General features: G+C 32.3%; 2 protein-coding genes across 2 annotated transcripts; one reads left to right on the forward strand and one right to left on the reverse strand.

The window, feature by feature from the left end:
* Nucleotides 1–3,114: 3,114 nt before the first annotated feature.
* On the reverse strand, nt 3,115–6,177 carry LOC18106596 (zinc finger protein 4). Its single transcript, XM_006372466.3, has 2 exons — nt 5,594–6,177; nt 3,115–4,186 (listed from the first exon to the last, which is right to left on the reverse strand). Exon 2 carries the CDS (start codon nt 4,094–4,096, stop codon nt 3,320–3,322), a length of 777 nt encoding a protein of 258 aa, XP_006372528.1. The 5' UTR covers nt 4,097–4,186; nt 5,594–6,177; the 3' UTR covers nt 3,115–3,319.
* An 11,684-nt stretch (nt 6,178–17,861) lies between these two features.
* On the forward strand, nt 17,862–21,679 carry LOC18106595 (receptor protein kinase TMK1). The gene is made up of 2 exons (XM_006372464.3): nt 17,862–20,547; nt 20,915–21,679. The coding sequence occupies exons 1-2, from the start codon at nt 18,237–18,239 to the stop codon at nt 21,439–21,441; spliced, it is 2,838 nt and encodes a 945-aa protein (XP_006372526.1). The 5' UTR covers nt 17,862–18,236; the 3' UTR covers nt 21,442–21,679.
* Nucleotides 21,680–25,706: the final 4,027 nt, after the last annotated feature.

Consider the following 25,706-nt stretch of genomic DNA (forward strand, 5'->3'; position numbering starts at 1 on the left):
GCCATGGAAATAGAAATACACGTACGCAAGGTTAAAAAAATTGAGGGGTGAGGGTATAGGTATTAAACCTAGACTGACCCGGCAGGTTGATCTGGTAACTGAACCGGTCTGGGTAAGGTAAAAGATCAGGTTAAGCAAAAACCCGGCAAAACCCGATTGACTTGTGACTCGGGAGACCCGGCAAAACCCGGATGAGACTCGGTTTTTTTTTTCAAATATGGTTTTTCTCCTAGCCAAAGAACTCTCTTTTTTATATTTTCTAGTTAGTTATTAGCTCTTTTCAAAGTTTACTATGAGCGTGTTTGGCAGTGTGGTTGCGGGTGCTTTTCAAATAGCTTTTCGTGCCGAAATGCATGCCAATGATGTTTTTTTATTTTTTAAAAATCATTTTTGACATCAGCATATCAAAACGATCCAAAAAGTACAAACCGCACTCAATTTTAGCAAAAAAAAAATTAAATTTTTTTGGGAACGCAGCCGCAGCCGCGTTCCCAAACGCTGCCTATATAAATACTAGAAGAATGTTTTATTTTTTCAATGTAGAATTTGAAATCCTTTAATATATATACTTTATATTCACAAGAAAAAAAATATTTTTTTAAAGTGGGACTTGAAATCCTTTAGTATATATATTCTATATTCACAAGAAAAAAGTTATGTATTTTCAATGTGGGATAAAAAAAATGTTTAGTTTAAATACTTCAACTTAAAAAGATAACATACTAATATAGTATATTTTCATTGTGGGATACAAAACTTTTTGAAATAATATTTTAAACTTTATTATTTATAACATGTTTAGCCTATATTCACATGGATTTTTTCTTAATTTTTTCATATGAAATATTAAAACTTCTAATATTTTTTTAAAATTTTTCTGGGTTAATTCGGGTTAATCTATGTAATTCAGAACCTAACTTCTTAGCCTGGTCAATTTCTAAATTGGTTCTGATAACTATGGGTGATGGTTGTCGTAATTGGATGATGGAGTTCTTTTAAATTTTTTTATTATCATTGTAATCTTTATATATATATATTAAGATGCTCAAAGAAAAAAAAAACCTTCAAACACTAGGTTTGGTTTGACCCAAAAGTTAAGATAATTTGACACGCTTGTTTTACCTTGACTATAAACATGACTTGATGAGCAAGATTATTGGGTCATCGATTTTTCAAGAATATGACTAAATACTATTTAATATAATAGATAATAAGACTCAATTGGATAATCACATTTAGCATTTAATATGGTTTTATTATGAATTATTATACGAATGAGTTGAATTTAAAGGATCCATTATAGTACGTATAGGCTGGAAGAGAAAAACTTGATTTAAATATTAAAAGATAAAAAATTTTAAAATAATAATTATACAAAAGAATCTAAGATAAAATAAAATAAAATTTTAAAGAATGAGGATGATAATTAAAATAAAAAATAAATTAAAGGGAAACCAAAAACTCTTAATTGAAGGGTTAAATTAAAAATAAAAATAACTTCAACAAAAAAAAAAGAAAATAAAAAAAATGAGACTTCAATTTAAAAAAATAATACTAATAGACCATAAATATTGATTGAATGATAAAATTAAAAACCAATAAAACTTTAACAAAATAGTCAAAAAAATATTAGAAATCAAAAGAATAAAGATTAAATTAAAAAAATAATATATGACAAATTAGAATTGAATGATTAAATAAAAAACAAATAAAACTTTCTATAAAAGACAATAAAGCAAAAAATAAAATTCAAAAGAATAAAGACTAAAACTAAAATACAAAAAATAAAGATAACTAAGTTGTACTTTTTAAAGAAAGAGAGAGAAAAGAAATAAAAGAAAAGACTCATCAATGACAAACAATTCCACTAACACCAACGAACACCTCACCGAGAGAAAAAGAAGTCGGCATCGCTTTCAACGACTTGTAGAAAGGGCAAGTTTTGTCATCAGGAGGTGTCGTACACCTTCCACGTGCCAATATTTTTTTGTATTTTTAAATTTATTAATTAAATAAAAATAACTAAATTACCGCTAATAGTTATATAATTAACAAAAAAAAACTAAAGTAAAAAAATAAAAAGGCCTCTAAATTGATGTTTTATTTTTTTGGATTATAATGGTAAAGATGTCCTTTTACTATATTTTTTTTTTAAAAAAAAAAAGCCTTAAATTCCTTTGACCAGCAGTTTGTTAAAAAAATAAAATTATCCCAATAGTATTTTATTTTTGTTATTTTAATATTCATAAAAAATTAAAAAAATCAAATATTCCTCAGACAAATAATTAATGGGTCATTCAAAAACATCAAACTACCCAACTCATACTCTTATTTTTTCATGGAAGGGCACAACAATCTTATGAGTGCAAGCCCAATGCTAATGTGGAGGCCAGACATCTCTCTAAAAAAACTATTATTAGATCTTTTGGTTCAACTTGGGACGAGTGGTAATTGTGTTTGGGCTCTCATGGCTTTGTTTGCTTCTCCATAATTGAGCAAAAAAAGCTAAGCTTCAAGCTCTAAATATCCCACTAAAATTGTTAAATACTTTTGCGGGAAGGAAAGTTTGTGGAGGGATATTTGTTGGAAGTGATTTCATTTTATGCAAGTCCTTGTGTGAGCAGGCCTCATGCGAACGTAAGAACCCATGCATCTCCTCGAACATGAGCATCTCCCAACAGAATAGCTCAAACAAATGGGAATTTCTTGAGATTACATCGATCTTGATGTTTGTTGGGCATATGGTTGGTCTCCATCTCTACGTTGTGATTTGTTGTTATCTTTGTTCAATAGTTTATGTTCATAAATTCGAATATCATGCAAATTAAAATGATGCTTGCAGGTTTTTCCGTCTATTTTCGTTTCTTTACTTCTGCTGCAGATTTTTCTCAGCAATAATGCTTTCTGCTGTCGTGCTAATTTATGGACAGTTACAAGACAGTTCCCTAACATGAACTATGCACTCCCCATTCGTCGCAAGAAATGTAATTTGTCACAGGCACCACGGGCGGTAGTGAAAATTACGTGAGTAGTTTCTGCAAGTGTTCCATAAGCATCTGTTGAAAGTTGAATCCTAAATGATCCACTGGGATTGGAAATGAGAGACAGAATACATAATCAAACTACAATCGGTATTAATTAGCAATTACAGAAAATTGCGAAGATCAATCACATAGATATAACAAACACAAAATCTCCAAAATAATCCTCGAGAAGCTCTTATACACTGACATACAAGCTCAGCCATGGTCCATTGCACAGCTTGTTATACAAGAGATGATATCGGAACAGGAAAACTGCAACCGAAGTCCTGAAAGTCTTAAAGTTTTAGAGTGAGATCTGGGGCAGAATCGTCCGAGTTCACCGATGGAGTTGCCCCCAAAAAATTCATGTTTGAGCTTCGTGCAAGTACAAAACTTTGATGAGCGTCATCTGCCACAGCTACCTGTCGAAAACTACCTGGCCATACCAACTCTGCCTCTTCATCCTCCATAAATATTGGCAGACCCACGTATCCATGATCAAATCTTGCACTGCTACTTATGTCTTGTGGCCTTACTGGTTGTGCAAAACTTTGGTGAACTGAAGAATGTGCCTTGATTCCCAGAGATCGAAATGAGGATCCATGCAGAGGCAAAGATGCTAGGCTGGCATACCTTTCCGAGAAAATACCCATTCTTATTGCACGCTTTGCTAATGTCCTTTCTCTCTTGTGAGCATTTTGGTGTCCACCAAGTGCCTGAGAGCTGAAGAATTTGCGCTGACAGTAATTGCAAGAAAAAACTCGTGGTATTGCTTCAGCTGTAGTGCGCGATGCAGGATCGTTGCTACTTTCGCTTGTGCTTGACAATGAGAGTCCCATCGAGTCCCTTCCCCCTAACTCATCATCATTGAAGCAAAGTTTTAAGTCAAGAGAAACCGTTTCTGAACCGGATTGAGTTGCTATGGCATTTTTGAGATAAGAAGAGTTAGTGAGGCTTTCATTGGAGGGACCTGCAGAAGTTTCTTGGTTTGATAAGTTGGAAGCCACTTGGCTGCTAACATCAGAAACATTTTCTGATGATGCCTCAACTTCAAGATCAATAATAGGTTTCATCTTTGAAGATATTACTTCTAGCAAACACTTCACATGTATAGTTTCCAAGCGGTAGTTAGATTCAGACTCTGGAAACTAGATGTTTTCAACCTGCAGAATTCGGTGTAGTGAGTGAATGGTGTTTCACAGTTAAACTTTTACCAACGGATAGTGAAAGAAAAAATAGATAGCAAAACAAGGAAGACAAGAAGAACAATCTGAAGTTTGAGGCTGGGAAATCATCGATGATCATTTCCTCAGCATATATATCGCTTGGACAAGGAGATTCTTATAACAAGCATAGCAACACCCTACTATCCAAGTGATTCATAAACTTTACCAAGTTGACATTCTGTTCACTGATCGAAGGTGAATTCATTAATATTGTTTGGAGTAAAACCTACGATTCTAAAAAGCATCATCGAACTTGTACCATCATAATCGAACCTGAGTGAGTTGATGCATTCAAACACAGAAAGATTAGGCCTTTTTTGTCCTGACTCCACTTCAGTGGTCCCACTGTGAGCTTATTATGAGGCCATGTTTCCTCCACGATTATACATAGTGGACAATGATAAGGACAATGGAAGGGACAGGACACTCTCCTTAACTGGTATTCATTTATCTAAACAAAAATGTGGTGACCATAAAATTAACTGAAAGGATATAAAGAGATCAAGCTTCATAATCCAGACAAAATATATAGAAACAACGGAAATAAGCTACTCTTCAAATCTCATTGATTCCAAACTCTCTTACAAAAACAGAACAGGAAGCAGAAATTTTCATGTTACTAAAGCAATATCATGTCCCAAGTCAAAAATTAAGGACCAAAATTAAGTTGAAGGAAAGGAAAGCACAGAACCCTGTCTGATGAAACACAAAAAGGTCAACCTAAAACTCTGTTAAGATTGGAGACTTATTTGGTTCTTTTATGAATATAAGCAGGCATTCAAATTTGGTGGGAATAAGTCCAATTAGCTACGAAGAGACCCTAGTTTAGTATATATGAGCTAGCAGAAGCAGCAGTCTTACTTGAAGGAAGGGAAGGTTGTGTATGCTTTTATGCAAATCATGAATATTGATCAACATAGAATTCATCACAATTAATTCAGTTCCTTGGTGGTATTTATGAACTCAATCAAGCAAGTAGCCTGCATTCAGCCCCAAAAAGGTCCTAAAATTAAGCATTCTGCCATTTTCCTATTGAAAAGAACAACAAAGCTTATGTTTGCAGAACCAGAATCATGTACTGTTACCAAGAAAAACTGATGAATAAATAATCTAAACTCTCTTTTAAATGTAGGCTGCCTTTTAATGAGCTGAATTAGGTAGAGCAACCATCAAAACCGCAAGAAGAGAGCCACATAAAAGACCAAGATAGAGGTAAGGAAAGAACAGGAACATCAAGGGATATCAATCATCAAGAGCCACACACCTTCTTGGCAATAAAAAAACAGCAAAGCTAAACCAAAGCTAGTACAAAGAGAATGAATAAGATAGCATGTAGAGCTTTACCATCCTGAATAGCAAGTAGAACCAACTGCTGCTACCAAGCTAGCTTCGGGAAATCACGAGTGAGGATACTGCTTAGAAATTAGAAACATCTGGCTACCTTGCTATCTAACTAGTGCTTTGCCCTGAATGATTGGTTGATGATCATCACAAGACAAAGCAGGCTCGTGGGTTTCCTTGTTTTTGCAACACAAGTAGAGAAATGATAATGGAAAATGAAATGGAGAGAGAGAGAGAGAGAGAGAGAGAGAGAGAGAGATGGAGAGATGGTGGGTACTGATGTTTAATTATGGGAAAGCAAAGGTGAGAAGAGAGAGTGGGGGGGGACAGTGGCGAGGGATAAGTCAGAGAAAAGGTTTTGTTGTGTTTGGACTAATTTAACCAAAATTACAAAAGCAAGAAAAAGCATGTGTGGCATATGACTCCATAGTCTCCCAACTAAACTGTCACAAAGTCTTGGCCAATGTACTTGGTGATGTTTTTGTTGATTTTTGAGCAACTTCCTATGGCAATCAACTCAACTGCCTGCAAAACACAAGTACTACTCGCTACTACAACTGGGATAAGAGCATGTCTACAGCTAGAACAAAGCAAAAGAGAATTAGTCGTTAGTCCCACAAAAGATTCTTTCTTTCCGCTATAAGAGTTTATGCAGATAAATCCAGGATGCATGGGGTCACTCAAGTACTCTTCGTTCATCAGATTCACCGTCTACTTTCCTGTGCAAGCAAGTCTAGCTTAACTATAATGAATGTGTGTTTTGCATTTAACTTGTTTGAAAAAACAAAATTATAAATTATAACTTTTTTATAACAGGGGTTTTAAAAAAGAATTTTTACTGTTCGTTTGAGATTGCAAATCAAATAGAGGTTAGACAAATTTAAATATAAATGCCATGGCAACAAGCACTCTCTCTTTTTTTTTAATTTCTTTAACTTCCCTAAGATCCTAAACTACCATAAATCTAAAAGCAAATGTTCCTTGCAACTGTACCCGTTATTCTATTCTGCATTATTGTTCCTTCTTTACAATTTTTTAGTCTTCAAAGCGGCTCCTTGGATAGATTTTGTTGATTCCAGAGAGGAGGAAATGATCAATTGCTATTATATTCATGGCAGGAATCCATTATATGTTGTTCTATGTTCTCAGGTACCTTTTGTTAGCTATAAAATTCGTCACTTACAGGCTATTTTATCTTGGCTGTGCACACTAACCTTCCCATTTGATTTTAATGGAGTTCATGTTATGTTAGAGTATCTGGGCTGTGCACACTGACCTTACAGGCTATTTTTGTTTATCAAACATTAGTTAGAGAGTAAGATAATTCCCTTCAACAGCCAGTTCAGGGTCAGTTTGGGAAAGTTGCGACTAAATGTAGTTCAAAAGCTATAAATTATTATAGCCTCTGGTAAAAGGAGATGTGATATTAGCTTTTAAGTATATGCTACTGAATGAAAAGCCATGGAAGCTCAGAAAAAAAACAGAAGCAAAAGTTCGTGCACTTAGTTTCATTACAAGATGACTTGAGAACTTGGAAAGTAGATTAAATGTTTTAGTGGTAAAAAAATATTTTCAGATCAATTTATACATTAACTAAATCTATATATAGCAATCTAATATATTTAGAAGGATAAAGTTTTTAATTTACAACAGCCTAATATATTTAAAATAATACATTCTTTTAATTAATGATTTTAAAAATCTCAATTAAAAAATAGAATAATTTTTTTCGACTCTCGAATTTATATCCACGTACTCAAACCTAAGATTAATTATGGAATAAAGAGTTCAAATAAAAGCCTCCGAGCATCGGAACCACAAAGCACGAACCTCGGATACCCCTTGTGACTTAATTTATCAAGCATATGTTGACAATTACACAGCCTCCAACTTGGAAGAAAGCTCCCAGAAGATAGAGAGCAGAGAGATCAGTTTGTATTAACAATAATATTGGTCTTGCTTTAGTGCCAGTTATGCCTTCTGATGTGTTTTATTTTTTTATGTCTTTTTAAATTTTTAATGTGTTCATATAAAAAATTATTTTGATGCTTTTTCAATCCAGAAAAACTTTACAGAAAAAAAAAATATTACACTATATTACCAAACACATGTGTAAGAAGGGTCTGTTTGGAAGTGTGATAGAAATTATTTTTCAAAGTATTTTTTGCTTAGAAATGCATCAAAATAATTTTTTTTATTTTTAAAAATTTATTTTTGATATATGAACATCAAAACAATCTAAAAATATTTAAAAAATAATTAAAAACTAAAAATATTTAAAATTTAAAAACATGATTACATCACAAGACCAAACAAAACCTAAGTTAGTGCATCCAACCATACCTAAATTATTGCACACCAAGTTTAAGTGCATGTGAAGAGGTTAATAAACAAAGAAAATAGTACATGGTACTAGTCGAGAAAATCAAACATGGTAAATCAACAAGATAAGCATAGAGCTTTCTTTTTACGACCCATGCGAAGAAGCTAAGAGATAGGCTCATGTTATGCCTATAATCTAGGCAATTAGAAACCTAAACACATGCTCATAAAATATTAATATTGTCACTTCCAGTACTAATTAAAGTAGGTAATAAAGTATTGATGGTGATTAAAAGTGATAGTCGACCCTCATGTCAAACCAATGCAGTGTCGACAAATCATCCCAAAAGTGATGAAATTGTCAAAAAGATGCTAGGAACAAGAACAATTTTCGGTGCCATGATTACTGAGAAATTGGGGATATCTCAAATTAAATTCTTAGGTATTGTCCGATTCTCAACTTTATCCAAAAAGAAAAGAAAAAATATTGATTATCGAATATTTAACCCAATCAAAGTTCACCTACAATTATTTTTAAAATAAAAATTAAGAAAATCAAAATCAAAATTTACATTCCAAAAAATGAAAGCTCATTTGATATTTTTAAAATATCAATCATGAAAATCAAGGAAAAAAAATTAAAATAAAAAAAAATCATTAAAGTTACTTATGTCATTATATATTATGGTTGAGAAAATACTTCATCGAGATGATTCCAACAACATTAATAACGGCTATCATCATAACTCAGAGAAACCACACACACTACATAATGCAATAGACTTCCTCGTACATTGGCGTACATATTAAATGTTCTAGGTACTTTTTTTCTTTCTTATTTAATTTAGTCTTGGACTATCTAATATCTCTTCAACTTATAATTTATAATCTGATTTTTTAATAACTCTTATGTTTTTTCTCTCTTGGTTCAATTTGTCTATGATTTTGTAATAATTTTTCAATTTGATATTGATTTTTTTCCAATCTGATCCAATAAAAACCTAATTAAAAAAAAATAACAACATAAAAAAACAAAATAACTCAACCAGCCTCAAGTGCAGCTTGGAAGAACACAATAGGAGAGCGAAAATATACTCACACCTCAAAAGGAATATTGTTGTTCTAATGTTTAACTATTTGATTTTTGTGTTTTGAAATACTAACACGTCATCAATTATAGAGAGAAAAAAAAGTTTCAGGTTTTGCCTACTTTAGTCGAGTTTAGTGAGTTCCATGTGACTTTGACATTTTTTCACTAAAAAAAGTTGCATGACCCGCGGCGTAATGTGAGAAGCAATGTATTGAAGAAACTAAAAGAGAAAGGAGTTCTTTAATGGTAAAGTCATGGTAGAAATATGCCAAGTTCTGTAAATTCTTCAATTTCTTTGGCTACTTTCATATGCCATTTTTGGCATTTTCTCATTTGCTTTTTTTTTAATTAAAATTTTTCAATTTCATCTTTTTATATCACATTTTCATCTTTTCTGTTTAAATTTTTTTTTCATTTTGCATTTCCTAGCATATTCATAGTTTTAGGACACCGTTCCATTATTTATAGTAGAACGATTTTGTAAAATTAAACTATAATTATTGTTAAAAATAACAATTAAAAAATTAAAAATCAAGGTTACATTCTAACAAATTGAAGCCCTCCTTTATATTTTTAATAGAATTGGCATGAAAAAAAAAGCATACAAGGAGAAGAAATTAGAAAAGGTAAAAAAAAAAGAGAAAAAAAAGGTTGTTGAAGCCACTCCTTCCACCATGCATCATCGTTGAGAAAAGACCTTATCAAGATAATTTTAACGGCACAAAGAATGGTTGCCATAAAAGCTCAAAGGAAGTTGCATGTGTCACCATAGTGTTGTGGTCTTCTTTACATGTCGGCGCATGTGTTTTGTCTATGATTGTTTTTCCTTTTATTTAATTTAATTCATGATTCTTTAATATCTTTTTAATTTAAAACTTAATTTTCTAATAACTCCTATATTTTTTTTCTCTCTTAGTTCAATTTTGTTCATTATTTTTTTAATAACTTTTCAATTTAATCCTAACTTAGTCCAATAAAAGCCTAACTAGGAAGAAACAACGATACAAGAAAAGAAAAAAAATAAAATGACCCTACTAGCCTCAAATGCAGCCTAGTCAAACACAACACGAGAGTAAAAATGTACTTGCACTTGGAAAAAATATTGTCATGCTCATGTTATCATTTGTCATCAATTGTAGAAAAGAAAAACAAGCTCCTGTACACTTTAAAACAAAGGGCTAGGCAATGAGTTGGTTGGAAGGTTTTAGTTTGGCCCGTTTAGTTGAGTTTAATGATAATATCAAAAAAATTCTTATAACTTTGACTTTCTCCCCTAAAAAATTTAGTATGACCCGCAATGTAACTTGAGAAATAATTTAATTAACAAGAACTAGTTGAGAAGGGGGAATCATTGTTTTCGTATTTACAAAATACTATTTATTGGAACAATATTTTTTGAAATTTTTAATTTTATTTTTTAATATTAGATTTATTAAGGGTTGACATTCATAATTTAGTTTTATTTATTTTTTATGAGGTTTTTTCAATCTCATGTTTGCGAGTTTTGCATGTCAACGTAGTTGACTAGGTTTTTTTAGGTTCTATTTTGTAATTGATTTTGTTTTAATTTTATCTTTCAATATTTTAGTTGATTGGAAATTAAGTTTTATAATTTATTTTAGTTTATTTTATATAAGGTTATCTCAGTCTTGTTATCTAAGTAAGAGGTTTGGCAAGTTAACTTGAATCTTTTTTTTATTCTTTTTTAATTGTTATTTTTTTTTTCAATTACATCATTTAACATTGGATTGCTTAGGAATTTAGCTATATATATATATATATATATATATATATATATATATATATATATATATATATTTTCTATTGGATTATTCTGGTCTCATAATTTAGATTTGGCAGGTTAACTCAAGTTGTTTTTTGTCATTTTTAATTGATTTTGTTAATTTCGCTCTTCAATATTTGGTTGTTTAATAATACCTAAATATTATCAAGCATTATCTTTTAAAAACATGTTAACAACATCTAAATATTTTTTTTTTAAAATAAGATTTGGAATTTGCAGATGATTGCAGTGAAATTTTAGCAATGGATGAAGATTAATCTCATAAGTTTGAGACTACATGTTAATTTGAAGACTATAATGGAAATGAACAGTGGCTTTCTTGATTACACACTAATAACTTCTTAGTAGTCTTTGCCACCTTCCAAGAAGTTGCAATTTAATTATTAATAAATATTATAAATCTAATTTATTTATATTTTATATAAAATATAATCAAAGTTAACATCTCAGTTTTTCCTACGATGTTCATGTCGATGACCTACCAAAACAAGCATTAATTCAATATGTTATCAAACATTAACAATAATTAATTATATTTGGTTAGTGTTTTATAACACAATATGTTTAGTTAAGTAAAAGAGACAAAATATAAAATAAATTTATTTTTGAAATTGTTCTGTTCTGTCTTTTTAAAACAGAATATATATATATATATTGTTGAAATGTTTTTAATTAACATGATTTAAATAAATTATGAGTGAATAAAAAAATTATCTAAAAAAATATTTGGTTTTTTAACTTAAGAAACTCTTGGTTTTTCTAGATTTAATTCTTAATTTATGGTAGTTAATTAAAAATTGATAATGGTTTAAATTAATTATTCAATCTTTTAACTTTTAAAATTTATTATAAAAAGGGAGGGGTGAAAAAAGAGTTTCTAACATGATTTTTTTAGATTTTTCCTTGTCTCATATTTTATTTTTTTCTTTTCAATTTAAATTTTGATTTTTTTTAATCAAATCTAGAGTTTAAATTCATCTTGATGAGAGATATTTGAATTTTATATTTTTTTTATTTTAAATACCTTATTTAAAAGTACATCTAAATTAAAGTAGTGTTGTTGAAATCTTGAAAGGTATATTGCAAACATTCTAGTTGCACAAGTGAGGCAATAAAACTTTAATTACAAATAATTAATCATTGACAATAACAAAAATTTTATTATTTTAAAGTGTTTTAATAAGTAAGTACACTTATTTATTTTTATTTAAACATAAATATTTTTTTATTACTGATATGCATACTAGAACTTTAAATTAATATCAATTACAAGTTTGATTATATGTTTAATATATTTTCTATAATTCTTTTTATTTTATTTATGTTAAAATTAATTTTTTTTTTGCTAGTTATGTTTTTGCATGGTTATAATTTTAAACATTTATAAACTCAAATTTGTGTTAGACATGTTCTGTTTAGCATGCATTTAAATATCATTGTTCACTAATATAATATTATACAATATATTTTGAATATATATATAATTTCTATGTTTGGTAAAGTGATGTATAATGTTTTTTTAAAATATTTTTAATTACATCAAAATAATTTTTTTTATTTTTTAATATTAGCAAATTAAAATTATTAAAAAACATTTACAAAAATATTATTTTAAATAAAAATTATTTAAAAAACAAATACCAATGCAACAACAAAGAGACACTTATGCTCGAGATCAAGTATTGTCCCCACCAACATCTGACTTTGTAAGTTTGTTTTACTCATGGCAGTTTCCGACAGTCTCAAGTTGGCGCCGCTTGGTGTGCTTCCCGAGAAGCCGCTCTTGCCCTTTGCCACAGCCGCCTAGACATTACCCTTTCGTGGCCCCCCACCACCAAGCACCCATCCCGCCAAGCATATCCAAGTCCCATTTCTTTGACTAAACTATCATCTAGTCCCTATGTTTTAGCAAAATAACAAATTCATCCTTTGTTTTTAAATGCTGAATATTGAGTCCCTGTAAATGATACGTCCAGTATCTATTAGTTTTCCATGACAATTTATGTGTTCTTTTTTTTCTTCTAACATATCATTCATTTCTGGTCAAATTTTTAAATTTCACCAACTACAAACAAAATAAAAAAATCCATTTAGAAAGGGAAATTTGGATATTTATAAAAGAATTAGCAGTCAAATCTAGTTAAAGGACTAACTTATGATTTTCAAAACTAAAAAGAGTATCTTGAAAGATCATAAGAGAATAAGGACTAACTAATATATTAAATGGACAAATTCATATACTAGCAAATACATATATATTTACATGCTATTTACCTAAAGCATTTGTGTTATAATTAGTACACAAGGATACATTGATTAACTTAATATAAAATATAGGTACATTTAAATAAAATAAAAAAATTGAATGTCTCAACATTTTAATTTCTCCTAATCTTGAAAGGGATTTATACTCCTAACTCTTCAAACCATATAATATCTCACGACATGTGAAATTCTCAAAAAATTAAGATTTTTTTGTCTTGCCAAACATATAATGTTGGAAAAAAAATTAAATTTTTTTTCTAGAAAAAAAATATAGAATATTTCAATACCAAACGCTTCCAAATATATAAATTTTCTTATTTATTAATTATCGTGGTCTAAAAAAAAATATGAATAAACAAACTTGAAAAAGGATATGAAAGACTCATTTGGATTCTAATAAAAATATATATTTCATCATCAAAATTTGGTATTAGAATAGTTTGACTATTAAAAAAAACATCAATAGTACTAGTTCTAGTGATGCAGAGATATATTTAATAATACTAAATAGTCAACACCATAGTCTATGATTAAATATTTAATTTAAATTATAATATGTACTTATTGATTTTTTTAAGTAGCGTTTGATTATTGTCTTAAAATATAAAAAATAAAAACAATGAAGATAGAAATATATTTGGTTGAAGAGATAAAGATAAAAATATTAAATTAAATATATTTTTAAGATAATTTTGAAATGAATTTTTGTACTTTCAAAACATGTGATATAAAGTGAACATGTTTTCAAATACAATATTTTTTATTTTTTATTCTTGAAATATCCTTATAAAAACGCTCAATTCTAATATTGTTTAATTAAAACATGTAAAAATTAAAATTATTATTATAATAATTTTAAAACACAACTTGAAAATCTATCCGAGATAAAAATAGTTTTGTAGTTTCATGTATGTGTGTTGTGTTGGGGTGATACACACATATGAAAGGAGTGAATATTTAAAGATTTATGTTATCATAGACTTTAATGGAGCAACTTAGCTATGCCAAAATCATTGAAACTTGCTAAAAATATCCATTTAATGTTTTTTCAGTAAACATACTTTATTTTTATTTTAGTATGTGAATGAATATGAGAGTAAAATACCCTAATCCTTAAAAAGCAAAAACAAATTTGTTGTTGTTTACGTCAACGTCAACTGTAGATTAATCCAAGAGATTCAGTCAATTAAATACAAGAACAAGTTGATGAGTTCATTTGAATCATGGGCTCGAGTGAGTTGGTGTTTCAAGAACCTGTTCCTTGAGAAAAAAGGAGAATTGGGAAAGGGATGGATTTTTAAAGAGATTCCTCCAACCCAACTTGCTACGCTTTTTAAAGGCTAGACCCAAAGAAAAGAAACATCGAAAAGGGACCAAATTCACCCAGAGAAACACAAGATAGACACAGAAAGAAATCCCTTGGTACTGTCAACTTATGCAACAAATTCCAATATATGTTATTCCAAGGAATTATTCATTTACATTTAGAGTTGTATTTCTAAGTGGAATTCATGAATGATTTTTATAATGAATTCTAGGATTATAATTTATATGAAAGAGTACTATAACTCCAAATATACTTGGTGATTTCTTATCATTTCCTCGAGGTCGCGTTGTTCTGTGAATATAGTCAACTAAATAACTTCTCTTTTACGAGGTTTTTTTTTTATGAGTTTCACAACATTTATGTGTGTATGATTTGAATTTCAGCTCTTCAATCAAATTTCTGTGGCCCTCGAAAGAGTTTCCGATCGAAGTCTTGTTTGTTTCACAACCCAGCCTAATGAGCACCTACAAAAAATGAAGGCAGATCTGACCCTAGCAGTTCTAAAAAGACTTTTCATTTCATGTTACCATCTTAATGTAAGTTATTAAATCTAATTTATTCCATGATATTATTTAAGGTTTAAGTTGCGAGGTTAATTTAGATTGATGCGAGATAATTTATTTATTTTTTTTAAATAAAAGTTAAAATGATATAGTTTTGATTACCTTGAAATTCAATCCAAATCAGAGGCGAGTTCGTTCAACCCAGCAAGCTAGGCTGAATTTTATAATCTTAATGGGCGGTCATAGATAATAGATTTAACACCCTTGAAAATGACAACAAATCCTAACATGCTGGCCCCAAATATTGGGCTTGTATTGGGTCTCGTAGCTGACTAGAGATGCTGGCATAAGGCCCATAATAAATGAAAGTTCCAACATCAGACATGATGGCCCATTTTAGAAAATAGAATTGTTGGAAGGAAAGAAGTAATATTTTCTACTGAGTAGGTCAAGAACGTATTCTCAATCAAATCAATGCAAGAACAAAACATTGATATAACATGTGTACTCACTACTCAGTAATAGGTTCAGACAAACCCCTCCCTTCTTATGTGGGGATATGTCAACTTGTGAGGGCAATGTGAATAGGAAGTTCGAAAAGATTTTCTCTTGAGATGAAAATCTTGTGCACAACGACACCTTACCTGTTCATGGCTTGCTTGCTAGCTAAAGATAAGGTTAATGGCCTTACAACGCAGAGGCCAATAAAAAGAGGAAAAGAACATAAAATGAAAGACAAGACAATATTTGAGAGGTTACTATTGCAAATCGGCAGTATCCATATCTGAGAGATGACAAAGCTCGCACCTTCCTGCACTCAAAAGCAGCCAAATATTAACACTTTCAGCTCTCTCATGGTCCTTTTGGCCATGTATTTGGTGGAATCATATGATCAATGCACATGCAGCTGCTAAGCCATGGAGAAAAGCATGGAACTTTCTTCTTTCCAGGGCGGCTCTGTAGAGGGATCTCTCCATTACAATTTAATAACACCAACCCTAGCTATCAAGGTCCTCTCTATATTAAAATCTTCTGTTGAAATTCATCAGTACTGATCTTGTCGATCAAGGTTAGCAAAAGGGTAAAATAAAAGATTAATTAAGAGATGGGAATTATTTTCAGCATCTGGTAGAACTATATAGAACATGCATGATCAAGAAAGTGATAATATGGACAAAGTTCTAATCAATTAGTGTCCTTGTGTGTGGCTGAAAGGCCATAGCTCTCTCATTGCACATCAAATCAAATGATGTTCCCTTGCCAAAGCTCTTTCATCAGGACACGGATGAAAGGTGTCAAGTCTCAATCACAAAAATAAAAAATATATATAAATTATTTTTTCTTATCAAATCAATTTCAAAAAAGATAAATCCTTCTTATCCGAATGAGATGTATAAGATTATCATACATATAGGATAAGACAACTCAAGTGTGAGGTTACAATCTATCTCAATCTATAAGCAAATCGAGTAAAATCTAACGTTAACTAAATGTGTTAAAAATAGAACAAATTAATTATCAACAATCATTGTTTTATTCTATGTTTATTATTTAATTTGGCATCTAGGTTTTAGATAACAGATAATTATTGTATCGGGGTAAAAAAAAACATAGAACAAAGAAAATATTTTTTTAAATAGTTTTTATTTTGAAAATATAAAAATTCATTCTTAAACAATAAATTTATTTTATATTTTTATTTTTTCAATCAAATAAATTTATAATTCTTTTGTATTTATCACTTCTATCGTATGATACTAACCAAATTCAACCTTAATGGAAAAAAAAAAAAACAAACCTCAAAATATCCTCTAACTATACACAAATTCTCAAATGTGTTTTCTAACTAAATATTTCCTCAAACAGTTCTCCACGGAGTCAGATATTCATCAATCAAATTGCTCCATTGAGCCATCTTCCCTCCCCTTAAGCTATATTTTTCTTAGAACCTTCCCTATATATTTCTATGAATTTTTCATTGCTTTCCGTCAAAGTTATTTTTATCTAAATTACTGAAACAATGCCATTTTGAGAAGTTGATATATATATATATATATATATATATATGTGGGGAGGTTTTCAGATGAAGGATCCAATTGATGCATGCATGATAATTTGAAGACCTAATTATGAAGCATTTACTTTGAAGAATCTAAATAAATTCACGTTTGGGACTAATTCGAGGCTTGCTCTAAATAATTTGAGGAAGGCAAGAAGATATGAAGAATCTATAATTATACTCCATGGATAAAAAATTAGTTGGCAAAAAAAGGCTAATAAAAAAAAAAAACTCTTCTGCAAGCCAAGTTGGCTTAGTACTTTTTAAAACAAAACCTTTTAAGATTGTGACAACGGTTATAATTTAAAGTGTTTTTTATTTAAAAATATATTAAAATAATATTTTTTTTATTTTTTAAAAATTATTTTTAAAATTAACACATCAAAACAATATAAAATCATAAATAAAATAATTTTTAATAAAAATAAAATTTTAATTTTAAAAAATATAATTTCAATCTCATTTCAAAACGAGGCGGAACAAAACATGCATGGGAGCTGTAACCTTAACAATATTAGCTTGAATCCTAGACCTTTAAATATTTAGGGTAAAATAGAATCCATGTGCCCTGATTATGGCTAGCTTGCATGAGCCCTATGACCATATGCCACCTCAACTTTCAAAATTCTGCTCAAACAGGCAAAGTACCTCTTCTGTCAAGACAGCATACAAGGAATGCAATATTTAGATAAAAGACAATTGACATTGCCAGCTTATGCAAATCATGCACTAGCCTTGTGTACCTAGAACAGGCATCCAAAACTGAAACTACAAGCCACTCTCTTACAACTTCTAGCCTTTTTTAAACTCTGTTGTTGACAGCCTTAAGATTCTCAGATATGTGGACCCCCTCTTGCATGTGCTTTGCCTTTCAATTACAGGCTACACCTCCCTCTCTCCCTTCTAACTCACTCCACTCCCATGTCCCAACAATGCCAACTCCTCTCCCTCCCCCCTACTCTCCTAGGTTCCCCAAATTGGACCTTTTCTTCTTGTTCAGTCTTTGTTCTTTTCCCTCTCTTGTGTGTAACTATAAGCACATGCATTTTCCTTGAAAAGTTTACTCATTTTGCAGCCAAAAATACAACCCAAAAAAGAGAAAGAAGAAGAAGAAGAAGAAGAAGAAACTCTTCCCCCTTCTTTGGTTATTGAATTCATTAGCTCTTCTTTTCTTTTCTATCAAGAACTATAAGCCAATGCATTTCACTTAGAAAGTTTACTTCTTTTGCTTCAAAAACAGCACCTTCTTTTGCTTCATCTTCTCTTCTCTGTAAAGATGAAGAGAAGAAGCCATCGGAGAACGAAACTTTTACTAGTTTTCCTTGTTGGGTTTTCTTCAATCTTTCATTTTGCAAACTCTCAAACAAGCCCAGATGCTGAAGTTATGTTCTCTCTCAAAAAAAGCCTCAACGTGCCAGATTCACTTGGATGGTCCGATCCAGATCCATGCAACTGGAACCATGTAGTATGTTCGGACGAAAAGCGGGTCACCAGGATCCAAATTGGACGCCAAAACCTTCAAGGTACACTCCCTTCAAATCTCCGAAACCTTGCTCAACTTGAACGTTTAGAGCTTCAGTATAACAACATTTCCGGTCCTTTGCCAAGTTTAAACGGGTTAAGTTCATTACAAGTGATCCTTCTAAGTGACAATAAGTTCATTTCAGTCCCTAGTGACTTTTTCACTGGTTTATCTTCACTTCAATCTGTGGAGATCGATAACAACCCGTTTTCCAATTGGGTCATACCAGAAAGTATAAAAAATGCTTCTGCTTTGCAGAATTTCTCTGCAAACTCAGCTAATATATCCGGGTCAATACCGGGTTTTTTTGGCCCGGATTCTTTTCCGGGTCTAACCATCTTGAGGTTAGCTTTCAATGATCTTGAAGGTGAGTTGCCTGCAAGTTTTTCGGGGTCACAAGTTCAGTCTTTGTGGCTTAACGGGCAGAAACTTAGTGGTGGCATTGATGTTATTCAGAACATGACTTTGTTAAGAGAAGTTTGGTTGCATTCTAATGGGTTTTCGGGTCCCTTACCTGACTTCTCGGGTTTGAAAGATTTAGAGAGCTTAAGTTTAAGAGATAATTCATTTACTGGCCTTGTTCCTGAGTCTTTGGTTAACCTTGAGTCGTTAAAGTTTGTGAATTTGTCGAATAATTTGCTTCAAGGACCAATGCCTGTGTTTAAGAGCTCAGTTTCTGTGGATATGGTTAAGGATTCGAACAGATTCTGTCTGCCAACTCCTGATTTGTGTGATTCGCGAGTTAACACATTGCTTTCGATTGTGAAATCAATGGATTATCCGCAAAGGTTGGCGGATAGTTGGAAGGGGAATGATCCATGTGCTGATTGGATTGGAATTACTTGCAATAACGGGAACATCACAGTTGTCAACTTTGAGAAGATGGGGCTAACAGGCTCGATTTCTCCAGATTTTGCTTCGGTTAAGTCATTGGAAAGATTGGTTCTTGCAAATAATAACCTCACAGGTTCGATTCCACAAGAAATTACTACCTTACCCGGACTTAAAGTGCTTGATGTGTCAAACAATCACCTGTATGGGAGAGTTCCAGCCTTTACCAGTAATGTGATTGTTAACACTAATGGTAATCCAAATATAGGGAAGGATGTGAATATTTCTACATCTTCGGAATCACCATCTGCAAGTCCATCGGCGAATACTGGCTCCGGAAGTGGTGGTAGTTCAAGAAAAAGTGGCAAGAAATCTTCTACTTTGATTGTAGTAATTATATTTTCGGTAATTGGGGGTGTTTTCCTGTTGTCCTTGATCGGCTTGTTGGTTTTCTGTCTATACAAGAAGAAACAAAAGCGGTTTAGCAGGGTACAGAGTCCGAATGAAATGGTGATTCATCCTCGCCATTCTGGGTCTGATAATGAGAGTGTGAAGATTACAGTTGCTGGCTCAAGTATCAGTGTTGGTGCTATTAGCGAAACACATACTATTCCTGCAAGTGAACAAGGTGACATTCAAATGGTTGAGGCTGGGAACATGGTCATTTCTATTCAAGTGTTACGGAATGTTACAAACAATTTCAGTGAAGAAAATATATTGGGATGGGGAGGTTTTGGAGTGGTCTACAAAGGTGAGTTGCATGATGGTACAAAGATTGCTGTGAAGAGGATGGAGTCGGGTGTCATAAGTGGTAAGGGACTAACTGAGTTCAAGTCTGAGATTGCTGTTTTGACCAAGGTTAGGCACCGACATCTCGTTGCTCTTCTTGGGTACTGCTTGGATGGTAATGAGAAGCTTCTTGTGTATGAATATATGCCACAAGGGACACTCAGTAGACATATCTTCAACTGGGCAGAAGAAGGATTGAAACCACTAGAGTGGACAAGGAGGTTGACTATAGCCTTGGATGTGGCAAGAGGTGTTGAGTACCTTCATGGTTTGGCTCATCAAAGCTTTATACACAGGGACTTGAAGCCTTCAAACATTCTTCTTGGGGATGATATGAGGGCTAAGGTTGCAGACTTTGGTCTTGTGCGTCTTGCACCAGAGGGTAAAGGCTCTATTGAAACTAGAATTGCTGGAACTTTCGGATACTTGGCACCGGAATATGCAGGTACCATTTCCTCTAGTTGCTTTACCCTTCAATTAATGTTTAAATTCTTTCAAGGCTACCGTATGTTTGGACTTTTGTATATGTTCGAGTTCTAGTTTTTCGATAGAGATTAGGGGAAACATATAGTTAGGTCACGTATTCTTATATTTTGACTGCTATTACTCTGAGATTGTTCTCATCACAAACTTCACACAAATGCACAACAATTAATACCGTGTTAACTACCAAAAAAGGTTCATCAATCTCCTGTTCAAATTGTGTATTTTTGTTTTGTTGTTGATTTGTTATTTGTGTTCATCAATCTCCTGATTTCTCTCTTAATTCACATTTTCACTTCAACTCTTGTTTTTGGGCGATATGTTTGCAGTTACTGGTCGAGTGACAACTAAAGTTGATGTCTTCAGTTTCGGAGTGATATTGATGGAGCTTATAACGGGTAGAAAAGCTCTTGATGAGAGGCAACCTGAAGAGAGCTTGCATCTTGTAACATGGTTCCGCAGAATGCACCTGAACAAGGACACATTCCGGAAGGCCATCGATCCCACAATTGACCTCAATGAGGAGACACTTGCTAGCATCAGCACCGTTGCAGAGTTGGCAGGTCATTGCTGCGCAAGGGAACCGTATCAAAGGCCAGACATGGGTCATACTGTGAATGTTCTCTCTTCTCTGGTGGAGCTCTGGAAACCAACCGACCAAAGTTCTGAAGACATATATGGTATTGACCTTGAAATGTCCTTGCCGCAGGCACTTAAGAAGTGGCAAGCTTATGAAGGTAGAAGCAACATGGATTCTTCTTCTTCACTCCTTCCCAGCTTAGACAATACTCAGACCAGCATACCTGCACGCCCATATGGGTTTGCTGAGTCATTTACATCAGCTGATGGAAGATGAGTGTGGTGTTTGTAAATGGTGGTGATGGTGGTTTTCAATATTCATTCTATTTGCAGCTTCTTTGCTGTTTTCTTTATAAACTTGTCTGACTCCTAATTCTTTCATGTTTTAGTCTCATCCCATTGTCTCTTTTTTTTTTCTTATTGGAAATGTAGTTTGGATGTTCTTCACTTGAATTAGAGGTTTTGAAAATGAAATGAGATAGGTTTTTAGAAAGGAAAAAAAAAGTCTTCAGTTCTTCAATTCTCAGTTATCTCTGCAAAACTTCTTGCTTGTCGACGGACAGCAAAGCCACATGTCCATTTTGCATTCCTTCCAATTTTGGTGTGTAAACAACCCTTCCATTAGATCAGATTCACTAAAAAATAAAAATGCTGTCATCATTTACCATCCAGACATTGAGCACATGCAATGTCTTGGTGTTTTCAGATTAGCTGGAGTGGTATTGTTTTTGCTTTTGTCATCTCCATCCTATCCACAGTTTTGGCTCCTTTCTCTGTCCATTTTTAATTTCAAGGACAGCATCACCTCCTTTCTCATAAAGTTCCAGACCCCATTTCCAATCAATTACAGTTTGTGATGATGATGATGGCTTTAATTCTTTGGAAAAGACAATCACAAAGAACTGAGACGGCAATGAGAAAGCTTTCATTGTAAAAACAAGGCAAGAAAAAGAAAGTAAAGCTCCATGGCAGGGCAAAGATGATGCCTTTTCCAAGAAAAATGTTGTGTAAAGGTTTGTTCCTTGGAAACAGCAACTATCAACTTTTAATTTTCTTTTTTCCTACATGCAATCATACGACAGCTTGCAAACTGAACCTAAAATGTTTGGGATCTGTTCTTGAAAAGTGCTCCAGTTATCGCATCGAAAGGTTAAATTCATGAGCAGCTAAGAGCCATCGTGGCCAAAATATTATCCATCAAAATTTTATTTATTTTGTTTAAAATTTTATTTATTTTGGAACGAGTTTAACAGCTATCTTTTCACTGGAAAAGAAACAGAGTTCGTGTATGTTTCAGTGCATTAGATTCAAAATAAATGCAATATAATTTGTTTTGTTCGGAAAAGAAAAGGACAAGAAATATATTGGATAAGCGAAACAAGTAACATGCAGAGAAATCAGAAAAAAGGTTTCCCCATCCATGAAAACAGAGGAGGAGGGCACCGAGTTAGGACTTTGTCTTTCTTTACAGGGGAAGCATATGCAAGTGCTGTGCTGTAGTTGTCTGCCCTAACGTGGGGTTCACGTTCCACCTCTTAGTTTCCCAAGGCATCTGTCACTTGTCTATTGGGTTATTTTCATTCTTTATGCCCTAAATCTCTCATGTGTGGACCTATACATCAGGACATGCTAATGTCTTTGTCGATGCAAAAATAAAATAAAAATAAAATCTATGTATTTTAGTTGGGTAATACAACAAAATTGAAGCCTCTTTGCAAGATTTTCTTCGGAAAATATCACTCACACGTAATGCAAATAAAAAAAAAAACGTTTCTTCACTCTCCTCCACAATTTTGCTTACAAGATGCTACTAAACATATCATGAGAGGCTTCACTTAAGAAAAATAAAAATTTAGAGAATTAATTTCTATATTCTATCAACATATCATAAGATCTCAGGAGGTTTAGCTTATAGGTAAGGAAAATCAAAATATTAGAGAATTTACTTACAAAAGAAAATGTGAGAAGTTGTTAATTATAAGCCGTGTATTACCTCATATCAATCTCCGTATCATGTTTTAAAACTATTATAATAATTATTTTTATTTGTCTTACTTCAATAATTTTGAAATTAAAAAGTTTTTATATAAATATTTTATGGATAAAAATAATAAATATTATATCTAAAGACATATTCATATCTCTTTTTTTTTAAATAGTATATAAATTCACTTTAAAAATTTTTAGAGAAAAATTTATTTTTTTTGTTTTTATCTTTAATTTTTTAACCACATATATTTTTATTTTTTCTATTCCAAAGCAGTATTTAAATACTATTTAAGAACATTAATTATAACCAAATAGACCGTGTTAAAAAAGAAAAAAAAAAGCAACAAAAAGCACTTTTCATTTTTAAGAACACGCGTTGTACCCCGTTCCGATGCATTTTCCGCTTCCCATTTCTTAGAAATTCGAGCTTTACCGTGTTCCCAGACCAACACTTATATATATATATATATATATATATATATATATATATATATATATATAGAGAGAGAGAGAGAGAGAGAGAGAGAGAGAGAGAGAGAGAGAGAGAAGGAAGGAAGGTCCTCTTTTCTATGTTAAGATCCAATAGTAGTCAACGTCTTTGGATCCTAACGATCCAAACTATTAAGCAAAGGTAGAACTCTTCTTTTATTTGGGCTCAAAGACTGGTAACTTATATCACTTTCCAAACTACAATTGAGCAGGCCCATGGGCCATAAACCATTCCTTTAATTATGAATTAATTATAATTTAGTCCTTTCTCAAAATTAATCAATTTTTTCTTCCAAATAAGTCATGTCTTATCTTATTTTTCCATAAGATCCTAAAAATATATTTGATTTTTTTTATTATAAAAGCCTTACAATAAATTTCATTGTGTAACTTTTACTTATTGTGTTTTTTTGCTTAAAATATATATTTTTTGAACACTTTAAGATTTATTATCATACAATTTTATTCTTATTAAATTCTGTAATAATTTAAAAAAAATAGAGAAATATTTTCTTTTTATTTTTTTTAAATATTACACATAAAAGAAAGGATTAAGTTGTAAATGAATTAGATAACAAATACACAGGGATTAAACATATGTTATCCAAAACAACAAGGACTAATCAATCAATTCTATTCAACTACAATGACTAGATAATAATATGAGCTCCACCTCCACCTGTACAAACCATGAGTTAGGAAAGGGTTGCCCATTGTACTCTTGTAAACTTGCCCTGAACTGTAAGGTTAACCCAGGATCCAAACACAGTGTCGATACACGACGTCGGGCGACGGCTCCCGTTTTTTTTGTTGTTTATTTAACAAAAAAGGTTTTTTTCTCAATTGGGGGAAACAAAGATTTTATTGGAGTCGCCATCTAGTAATTTGAGGGAACTAGAAATCCCAAATTAGACACTGGTCCCAGAGATTCGGGTACGGGGTTAGTTATGATTAAGGGAAGGTAGACACCACCCTTAAAACATCCTTTCAATAGAAAGGTTACCCTTACTTGTGTGTTTTTTGTTTGATTCAAATGCGATTATATTTTGGGCTTATTTGTAATTCTTTTTTAAATGATTAACGTCGGTCCCTAAAAATAGGAGACACGTTAAAAATGACATCAGTCCCTAAAAATTAGGAGACTCGTCTAAAATATTGACGTTTGTCCCTAAAAAGGAGAGTTACGTCTGGGTTACCAAAAGAAATAATGGATATAATCCATTATATTTTGGGTTTATTGGTAATTTGTTTTTTTCAAATGGTTAACGTCGGTCCCTAAAAATAGGAGACACGTTAAAAATGACATCAGTCCCTAAAAATTAGGAGACTCGTCTAAAATATTGACGTTTGTCCTAAAAAGGAGAGTTACGTTTGGGTTACCAAAAGAAATAATGGACATAATCCATATTTGGTATTTACATTTTTGACATCGGTCCTTTTAAAAAAAGAGACGTGTCGACTTTGGGTTTTGTATTTTTTTACAACATGCAAGAAAATTTACAAGCATTTATATATGAAAAAAAATATCAAAAATACCAGTAGAAACCCAAAAAATTACTTGAGTGTCACTGTATAGGTAAAATACTGAAATACCCTCGAAATTCTCTGAAAATTACGAAAATGCCACTGGCGGCGCGTGTGGCACACGCGCGGCTACTGTTGGCGGCGGGGAGATTTCCCGGCGAGATTTCTGGCCAACCGATGGTCGATCCTGGTAGATCTGATGTCGAGGATTGTTATGGTGGTGGTATTGACGGCCGTTGATGGCTGATGAGCGAGAATCGACGACTTGAAGCTTCGGTGGCCGACGAAAATCGCGGCCCTTTTCCGGCCAGATGAGGCGGAGAAAACGATGAGAACCACCAGGTTTTTTCTTTAAAGCAGGGTAGAAACCTTTCTGTGGTGGTGCGGAGGCTGGAGACGTCCGGAAAGTGGAGATCGGATGAGAGAGAGAGAGCGTCGCCGGCGAGAGGAGAGAGGGAGTCTGAGAAGTGCTACGGTGTGAACGCGCACATGGTGCAACGGTGCAGTCGGAGGCTGTGAACCGTTGGATCGCAGTTGAAC

This window comes from Populus trichocarpa, chromosome 17, assembly GCF_000002775.5.
Source record: "Populus trichocarpa isolate Nisqually-1 chromosome 17, P.trichocarpa_v4.1, whole genome shotgun sequence".
NCBI lineage: Eukaryota > Viridiplantae > Streptophyta > Magnoliopsida > Malpighiales > Salicaceae > Populus > Populus trichocarpa.

Coding starts and splice junctions, on each gene's coding strand:
- LOC18106596 (XM_006372466.3), bottom strand. CDS start 4,096: ATGAAACCTATTATTGATCTTGAAGTTGAGGCATCATCAGAAAATGTT.
- LOC18106595 (XM_006372464.3), top strand. CDS start 18,237: ATGAAGAGAAGAAGCCATCGGAGAACGAAACTTTTACTAGTTTTCCTT. Junction 20,548..20,914: donor CTTGGCACCGGAATATGCAG/GTACCATTTCCT, acceptor ATATGTTTGCAG/TTACTGGTCGAGTGACAACT.